The following is a 9,426-nucleotide window of genomic DNA, read 5'->3' as shown; positions in this document are numbered from 1 at the left end:
TTGACTTGGTCCCACCTCTGCACTGTTGCCCCAAAGCCTGATGTCCCCACCATGCTTCACAGCAGGTATGCTGTTCTTTGGATGCAACTCAGCATTCTTTCTCCTCCAAACACAACAATTAGACTTTTTACCAAAAAGATCTATTTTGGATTCATCTGAACATATGACATTCTCTCAATCCTCTTCTGGATCCAAATGCTTTCTAGCAAACTTCAGACGGGCCTGGGCGTGCACCGGCTTAATCAGAGCGACACGTCTGGCACTGCAGGATTTGAGTCCCTCGCGGCTTCGTTAGCCTTTGTTACTTTGGTCCCAGCTCTCTGCAGGTCATTCGCTCGCGCCCCCCGTGTGGTTCTGGGATCTTTGCTCACCGTTCATGTGATCGACCCCACGGGGTGAGAGCTTCCATGGAGCCCCAGGTCGACGGAGATTATCAGTGGTCTTGCTCCCACAGTTGATTTCTTCACACCAAGCTGCTTACCTATTGCAGATTCAGTCTTCCCAGCCCGCTGCAGATCTACAATTTTGTTTCTGGTGTCCTTTGACAGCTCTTTGGTCTTGGCCATAGTGGAGTTTGGAGTGTGACTGTTTGAGGCTGTGGACGTGTGTCTTTTATCCTGATAACGAGCAAAAACAGGTGCTATTAATACAGGTAACAAGAGGAGGACAGAGGAGCCTCTTACAGAAGAAGTTACAGGTCTGTGAGAGCCAGAAATCTTGCTTGTTTGTAGGCGACCAAATACTTATTTTCCACCATAATTTGCAAATAAATTCTTTAAAAATGAAACTTTTTTACTCATTTTGTCTCTCGTACCCTGGAACACCACCAAGCCATTGGTTCAGGTATGTGGATGACACCTGGGTGACAATCAAATCTCAGGACGTTCCACATTTCACGGATCACATTAACTCGGTGGACCGACACATCAAATTCACCAGAGAGGATATCCAGAGAGGATATGAACAGTGGCAGGTTAGCCTTCTTAGACTGTGAGATTTCCATCAGTAATGGGGGACATCTACAAGCTGACGTGTACCGTAAGCCTACACATATGGATCAGTATCTAAGGTTTGACTCTCATCATCCACTGGAGCTCAAACTGGGCGTCATCAGGACGCAACACAGAGCGAACACCATCCCCACTGACACAGCAGCCAGGGAGGCAGAATCGAGGAGAGCATCCGGCAGGCGCTACGGGATGATAATAATGGATTGGATTTATATAGCGCTTTTCAAGACCCCAAAGCGCTTTACAATCCACTATTCATTCACTCTCACATCCACACACTGGTGGAGGCAGCTACAGGTGTAGCCACAGCTGCCCTGGGGCAGACTGACAGAAGCCAGGCTGTCATATCGCGCCATCGGCCCCTCTGGCCAACACCAGCAGGCGGTAGGTGAAGTGTCTTGCCCAAGGACACAACGACCAGGACAGAGAGCCCGGGGATCGAACCGGCGACCTTCCGGTTACAGATGCGCTCCCCTAACCCTGACCTCCTCCAACCTCCAGATTGCCGTTTTGTTCCCACGTTCGGGCTCACATATCTAAATTCTCCTGTCACCACAGAGCAGGTTGAACCATCGCCTTACCGAAGTGCCACTTCTGGTGGGAAACGTGCGCGGGAGTACGTCTCCGCCTGCGAGACCTGCACCAGGAGCAAAACCAGACTACTGCAGCCATTAGCCATACCTTCCTGCACTTGGTCACACATCTGTCTGGACTTCGTCACCAGTTTGCTCATCTCGGCAGGTAAATCCGTAATTCTCTCTGTAATTGATAGATTCTCCAAAGCCACTGACTTTATAGCCTTGGACAAACTCCCCACAGCTACTGAAACCGCTAAACTTTTGGTCGCTTCATCTTCAAGCGCCACAAGAGCTCAATCCGAGATCACCTCCAGCAGAGGACCCCAGTTCACATCACAGGGTTGGAAGTCATTTTGCTCTTTAGGGGACCCAGGTCAGCCTCAGTTCTGGCTACCACCCTCAGACCAACGGAAAGACTTCTTAGGTTCTTAGCTTTTGTGTTCTCATGTTTATCGCAGGTTTAGTTCAGGGTGTAGTCTGTCTCTCTGTGTTGTGTCTGCGTCTTGTTTAGTGGTTTCCTGTTTTATGTGAAAGTCTGTCTTATGTTTAGTGTGTGCAGTTTTGCTCCCCGTCTCGTTATCCCTCCCAGCTGTGTCTCCCTCCTGATGTCGCGTCGTTACCATCAGATTATGCCTGTGACAGTATTCAGTGTTCACTTCATGTTTTGTTTCCGTGCCAGCAATAAAGCTGAGGTTTGGAGTTGTATTCCGGGGTCCTCCTCTCCCTCCGCCTGCACACAGAGCCCTGACAGATCAGATGCTCTCCTGAGCGAAAACTGGGAAGACGAGCGGGGATAAATCATGAACTCAAAGCTATATAATAATTCAAAAACACAAAACACTGGGTCACCGACCCAGGACAGTGACACGTTCGTTCATACTTGACCCTCCTCTCATTTCAGATTTTTTCAGGTCACATCGCAGGTTGGAGGCTGCTCCTGCTGCATGGCTGCTGCATGGCTGCTGCATGGCTGCTGCATGGCTGCCAGCTTGGCCATCTGGCCAAGCAGAGTTGCACTTCTTAAATGTTCTTTTATTTTCCAGCTTTCCAGCTGCCCTCCTTCTGTGTCACACACAGGTATCTCAGGTCCCAGCAACATGATTGGATAATTAGGTCACGTGTGTGAGTAAACCTCCCCTGACACCACACCCTGAATCCATTGCTCCACCCCTCCCAGGCAGCTGAGCCACAAACCACACCCCGCCACAAGGTCAGTACCATGAGATATTTTATATTCACTGTCTTATTCTCACCGCTGTCAGATTTCTCCTCCTTGATCACTTTTAGATAAGCAGCTGCTTTTCCATCACAGTGGTAAAGTCCAGAGTCAGCAAGCTGAACATCTGGAATAATCAACATCTGGCCCACAGTGGAAGCATGAGGGCAGACTATCTGTTGTTTTCCAGCAAAACTTCTGCTCCACGATGGACTTCCTGATCTTCGACCAGCATGAGGGCATCTCAGAGTGACGTTCCTCCCCCCCACAACAGCGAGTCTCATTGTTCCTGTGCACAGTAAACACGAACATTATGGGGTCAGCACCTGGCACACCTGTCTAAGGTTCACACACATGCATTCGGTCTGTCTTCTGACTTTCATTCTCCTCTCCAGGCTCTCCTCCACCTGCTCCAGGCTCTCCTCCACCTCTCCAGGCCTCTCCTCCACCTGCTCCAGGCTCTCCTCCACCTGCTCCCTGCTCTCACTGCAGACCACAGTGTCGTCTGCAAACATCAGAGTCCACAGAGACTCCGGCCTGACCTCATCTGTCAGTCTTTCCATCACTGCAAACAGGAAGGAGCTAAAAGCCGATCCCTGATGTAATCCCACCTCCACTTCACACCTCACCCCCGTCTCTCTGCCCTTATACATGAGTCGCACCACCCTCACTTCTCTGCCACTCCTGTCTTCCACCTTCAGTGCACCTCTCTAAACAAAATGAAATGTTCTCGAGAGACAGAGAAACATGGTCACATGACCTCACATATTCAGACCTGAGTTCAGGGTCATAAGCCTGGGCTGATGTAACGGTCAGAGAGGCAAAGCGTTTCTAGTCTGTGCTGTTTCAGATGCTTTTTGTGGCAGACACGCAGCTACACTTGGGCCGTGCGGCACATGTTACCTGCTCACCAGCAGAGCCACACCAGTGAGCCAACGTTCATTATGCAAATTTAGATGTACAGGAAATTTACATAACGATGCAACGTCATAAGGGTTTCTTTTGAAAAGCAGGCTTTCCTAATAATAAACTACTACTATAACAATAATTCTCGGTATGTGGAGAAGACATCGTGTCATTTCTTAACCATTTATCAGTTTTTGTAGTTGCACCAGTGCAGCCAGTTTTGGCCCAGCAGGTGATGTCAGCGGGGAAGCTAAGCTAACCTCTGACCCACACTGACTGCTCAGATGTGAGCAACATCTGACTCACAGAGACTGTTATGACCTCAGCACTGAGAAAATATCCACATCATGTTGGGAAAAACCCAACTGAAGACTGAAAAATCGAATAAGTTTGCTGTCACCTGACGGGATCACTGTGAGCGTCACAGCAGCTTTATCGTCACAGAAGTAGGTTCCCGAGTGCGAGACAGCAGCTCTGTAAATGTAGAGCGACAGGTCGTGGTATGTAGTGTACTGCTTGGTGATGTCATCGTGTCTTATTAAATGTCCGCCATCGGCTGTCAGGATCTCCTCTCTGCTGTCATTTCTCTCTCTGCTCCACGTCACTCTGCGCTCCTCGGAGAGAGGACACCTCAGAACAACGGAGCGCTCTTCTTCAGCCACTTCATGCATCAAACCTGCAAAACACAATATCATAAAAATATAAGTGAACATTTGGCTGCAGCTGGATTAAGATTCAATCTTTACTGAGGTTTTTTAAATTAAATCAGCTGCACCACACACCACTGACACAGGCTTCAATATACAAACTTATCATTAAGGTGTAAAGAACAAGTTTAAACATTTAGGTCAACATGTTCAGAATGAAAGTAAACGGTTCTTACCTGCAGTGACTTTACAGCTGATGTTTGCTGCCATCCTGATACAGACAGAAAAGATTTAAACTCTGACTTCATCTTTTCTTCATGAGAAGAGGATCAGAAGTTATTTAGGAACGTCCTTAACACCTCTCACTGTCTTTTAATAGTGTTTCCTGTTTTGTGCGCATGAACGTGTGCAAATACAGTGTTGGTGCTAAAGGCGTTCAGGGAAGTGTGACTTCTGAAACACAAAGAGGATTTAAAGAAACCTGCATCAGAAACTGGCTGATGGCAGCAGAGACCCAGGAGCAGAGTGGGACAGATGACCGGTCGGGCGGAGACGCAAATGGACCAGACGGTGTGGAAACCTCTGGTGAGACAGAACTAGCTGCAGCTGTGCAGGACGCGCAGCGTGCTCAGGACGCTTCTGAAGCTCAGGGAGCGACGTGGAGTTTGTGGCCGGCTGGATACGCTCGCTCGAGCTCCCAGCTGATGCACCGCGGTAAAGTGAGCCGTCATTTGTGAGCCGCGGTCAAGCCAGCCGCCTCCTATCCGCCGCATAAATTTCCTTGCGCTTTTACACCAGTCTTTACGGTAGCGCCTTTTCGCTTTATGTGCCGATTGAAAGCCTATACCCGCGCACACATGCACGCGCGCGAACAGTCGCGCGCGCATGCGCGCGCACAGATTACAATGTAACAGCCCGATACAGTCAATACAGTTATGGAAATGTCAGAAATTCATTAAAAATCATCCTGAGTAGTTGAGGTCCAACTTTCAACAGATTCCTTCTTTGGGACACCTACTGTACCTGTGTGCCAGGTTTCATCCAGATTTACTGTAGAATTCCTCAGAAATTAATGGAAACATTTATTCAATCTAATACAGTCAGTACAATAGAATTATGTCAATTTTCAAAAATTCATGAAAAATCATCAAATCAATCAAATTCTACTGTATTGGCCGACTGCATTGGATACAAGTACCCTTTAATTTCTGAGGAATTCTACAGTAAATCTGGATGAAACTTGGCACACAGGTACAGTAGGTGTCCCAGAGAAGGAATCTGTTGAAAGTTGTACATCAACTACTCAGGATGATTTTTAATGAATTTCTGAAAATTGACATAATTCTATTGTATTGACTGTATTGAATTGAATATAAGTTTCCTTTAATTTCTGAGGAATTCTACAGTAAATCTGGATGAAAATTGGCACACAGGTACAGTAGGTGTCCCAGAGGAGGGATGTGTTGAAAGTTGGACCTCAACTACTCAGGATGACTTTTAATGAATTTTTGAAATAAACATAATTGTAGTGCATTGACTGTATTGCACTGAATATGAGTTTACTGTGATTTCTGAGTAATATTACAGTAAATCTGGGTAAAAACTGGCCCAGAGGTAAAGTAGGTGTCCGAGAAGAGGATTGTGTTGAAAGCTTGGCATCAACTTTTAAGAATGATTTTTAATGAATTTTTGAATATGCAACCAGACTGTCACGATGGCTGTATTGGGCTGTTCCATTGTAATTTGTGTGCGCGCGCGTGTGTGACTGTTCATGCGCGTGCACGTGTGCGCGAGTCTAATAATAATAATGGATTGGATTTATATAGCGCTTTTCAAGGCACCCAAAGCGCTTTACAATGCCACTATTCATTCACTCTCACATTCATACACTGGTGGAGGCAGCTACGGTTGTAGCCACAGCTGCCCTGGGGCAGACTGACAGAAGCGAGGCTGCCATATCGCGCCATCGGCCCCTCTGGCCAACACCAGTAGGCAAGTAGGGTAAAGTGTCTTGCCCAGGGACACAACGACCAGGACAGAGAGCCCAGGGATCGAACCGGCGACCTTCCGGTTACAGATGCGATTCCCAACCCCCTGAGCCACGGTCGCCTCCTAGGCTTTCAATCAGGATATAAAGCGAAAAGGCGCTACCGTAAAGACTGGTGTAAAAGCGCAAGGAAATTTATGCGGCGGATAGGAGGCGGCTGGCTTGACCGCGGCTCACAAATGACGGCTCACTTTACCGCAGTGCTGATGCAGGAGGCTGAGACAGCTCGCAGCCTCCCCCATGTTACATAGTTAATGTTGGATTGCAGTCGGCACAGTCAGAGGACATATTTTACACATCGTGTTTAGACATTAAACTAAACATTACCCTCTGAACAATGTCCTGCTTGTCCTCAGTTACTTCATAGATTAAATCTTACAAACACATTTAAACACAAAAGACAAAATGCAGTGAGTGTGAGTGTCTGGTAGTAGGAACTCAAGCCCAGAGCCGTAGGCGTCTCCAAAAAACAGTTTATTCACAGCACCAGTGCACGATATATACAGTGGAGGGGAATCCAAACTCCAGGGAACCACGGGGAAGCTCTCTCACACTCGCTCACGTCTTCTTGCCCAAACTCACACATGTTCACACGACTGGGGGTCACAGGTACGGGGAGTCTGTCACAGAAGAGAGGGAAGTCACACACGAATCACAGGTTCACAAGAGCTGGGAGAAACACTAACGTCTGTAGTACAATCACCCAGCGACGAGAGGATCTGTGTTCCAGCCTCAAATAGTGCTCCAGGTGATGACCGCTGATTGTTGACAGGTGTGTGGGCCAAGGGCGGAGCTCACTGTGGGCTCCGCCCAGGCAGAGAGAGAGAGAACCAAACAACACATGTAGCCCTGTGGGGCCGGCCGGGCACGGAGACCATGACAGTGAGAGCCTATAACAACACAGCAGGAGATGTTCACTGTCACCATCATTCTGTACTCAGATTAGCATCTGAGCTAATACTTTGGGCTGAGAGCAGGAACTCTGTGGTTATGTGTGGTTTGCCCACACATAACCACAGAGAAAGAGGTGCTTTATATACAAGGTCAAAAAAACCTGTCCATCCACAACTCAGCTAAACTAAAGTTCGTGGATGGTTTTGTTTCTTGTTTAATATCTCAAAGAGCAGCTCTGCTAACTCAAACTGACTCATGTGTTATTTTTACTTTAAGCTGAAAACAGGAAGTGTGCGGTCGTGTTTGCACGTCCTCAGCACACCACAGTGTCTTTTTAGAGTAAACGCATACAGATGATGTGTGAACAGCCATCAGACACATGCAGTGTGACGTTTCCTCCGTCTAGTCTGCGCAAGTAAAGAATACAACAGAATTCAAATGTCTGCAACAGCAGAAGGCAAAGTTATTTTTAATCTGTGGCAGTCTTCACAGCGTGTCTTTGTCCTGTCTTCCTCCTCTCGGCCCCAGATGGTTTCTCTGTATTAGTGTAGTCTTTATCTTACCATACAGAGCATGCTGAGGTGCCTGCTCTTGCGATTTGTTGCTACAATGAAATTGAATAGAATTTGTCTAACAGCAGGAAAGCAGCACAGCATGGCTGTGAAAGCAGGGTTACGTCTATGAGACAGCACCGCAATATTTTGCCACTAAAATCAATAATTATTGTAACAAATAATTGGAATCAAATATTGATGAAAATAATTGTGATAATTAATTTGGTCATAGTGATGAAGTCCAAATTACAAGGCTGCCGGTCCAGACGGTGTAGCTGAATGTGAAAAGGAAGCACGGCATCATCAACACCTGCCTGAGTCACACATGCCCACTCAGCCCTCGTGGAAGAAGTGTCGAAAAGGTGGAGCTGAAAAGCTGAGAGAGAGGAAAGCATGAACAGAAACTAAAAATAGATGCAGCTGCTGCATCGTGAACATTAGTACCACCAACAACTAACCAACCAGCCTCAGGGTGCTGGACTTGGGGTGAAACCCTCCATGCATGGTCAAGAGCTTCCTGGTCTTGATGTCAGTGGCTTCTATCTCCTTCTTTGGGCAGCTTATTATCCCAGCAGGGTACCTGGTCACGGGCAGGGCGTACGTGTTGATAGCCCGGATCTTGTTCTTATCGTTCAGCTGACTCCTCAGGACTTGCCTGACCCTCTGCAGGTACTTGGTGGTTGCGGTTTTTCTAGCGACCTTTCCATGACTCCCACAAGACTTTTTTGAGCACGTTGTAAGCTTTGTGCTTCTTTGGAGATCCCAAAGATAATTACTGGTGGATTTGGATCAATCTTGGTTTTAAGAATATTAGACAGACAGGTGAAGATGTCACACCAAAAACCCTGAAGCCTCGGACAAAGTGCATTTCCATAATGTGTCATACGTTTTTCACAGAGGGGAGAGCAGTCTGGGTACATTTTGTGAAGTCTTTCCCTTGAGTAATGTAACCTGTGTACAATGTTATACTGAATTAGGCAGTGACGGGAATTAATAAAAAGCCAAAAATCTTCCGATAGGGAAATCCCAAATTCCTTTTGGATGAATGAGTTGAAGGTGTACTCATCTCCTGTAGTGCGTCATAGAATAATGAGATTCTCTGTTCGGACCCCGGCTATCACTAAGGCTTCTATCCAAGGTGTCGGACGACGTGCTTTCAAACTGCGGCAGACGTGTGCGGATATTATTCCGTAGTTGAAGATATCTAAAAAAATGGCTGCGCTGTAGTCCAAATCTATCTGTTAACTGTTGAAATGACATGAAGGCATCGTTTGAATACAAGTCTTTTAATTTACGAATTCCCAGTTCCTGCCACACGTTGAAAGCTCCGTCTGCACATGATGGAAGGAAAGAGGGGTTAGCTGTAACATACTCATCGATAGTGGTGGTATGGATCACTGGTTATAATTATAGTGTGCACTTGTCAAGGGAGTAGAAGTAATATTCCACCAACACAGTAAGGAAGGCAGTCCTGCAGACCGTGGGGGAGTAACGCTGTATCATCAAGTAAGAGGGAACTTATTCTTAAATTTGATGCCCAGTAATAATGCAGGCAGTGCAAGTCCTCCAAGGCC

The 9,426-nt window shown here is 47.0% G+C and overlaps 1 protein-coding gene across 1 annotated transcript; it reads right to left on the bottom strand.

Moving 5' to 3' along the window:
• Positions 1-1,587: 1,587 nt before the first annotated feature.
• LOC120716539 lies at positions 1,588-5,754 on the bottom strand. Its single transcript, XM_040004059.1, has 4 exons — positions 4,594-5,754; positions 4,111-4,386; positions 2,842-3,093; positions 1,588-1,862 (listed from the first exon to the last, which is right to left on the bottom strand). The coding sequence occupies exons 1-4, from the start codon at positions 4,625-4,627 to the stop codon at positions 1,588-1,590; spliced, it is 837 nt and encodes a 278-aa protein (XP_039859993.1). The 5' UTR covers positions 4,628-5,754.
• Between the last annotated feature and the right edge of the window lie 3,672 nt (positions 5,755-9,426).

Source organism: Simochromis diagramma, unplaced genomic scaffold, assembly GCF_900408965.1.
Source record: "Simochromis diagramma unplaced genomic scaffold, fSimDia1.1 OVJJ01000474.1, whole genome shotgun sequence".
Lineage (NCBI taxonomy): Eukaryota > Metazoa > Chordata > Actinopteri > Cichliformes > Cichlidae > Simochromis > Simochromis diagramma.
Note: the sequence above shows the minus strand (reverse complement) of the source record. Positions and strands in the feature narration are given on the sequence as shown.

Bases quoted from the DNA above. Each gene is read 5' to 3' on its own strand.
- LOC120716539 (XM_040004059.1), bottom strand. From the start codon at position 4,627: ATGGCAGCAAACATCAGCTGTAAAGTCACTGCAG. The intron at 4,387-4,593 runs GTAAGAACCGTT...TGTGTTTTGCAG, and splicing joins CAGCTGTAAAGTCACTGCAG to GTTTGATGCATGAAGTGGCT. The intron at 3,094-4,110 runs GTGACAGCAAAC...TACTGTGCACAG, and splicing joins GCTCACAGTGATCCCGTCAG to GAACAATGAGACTCGCTGTT.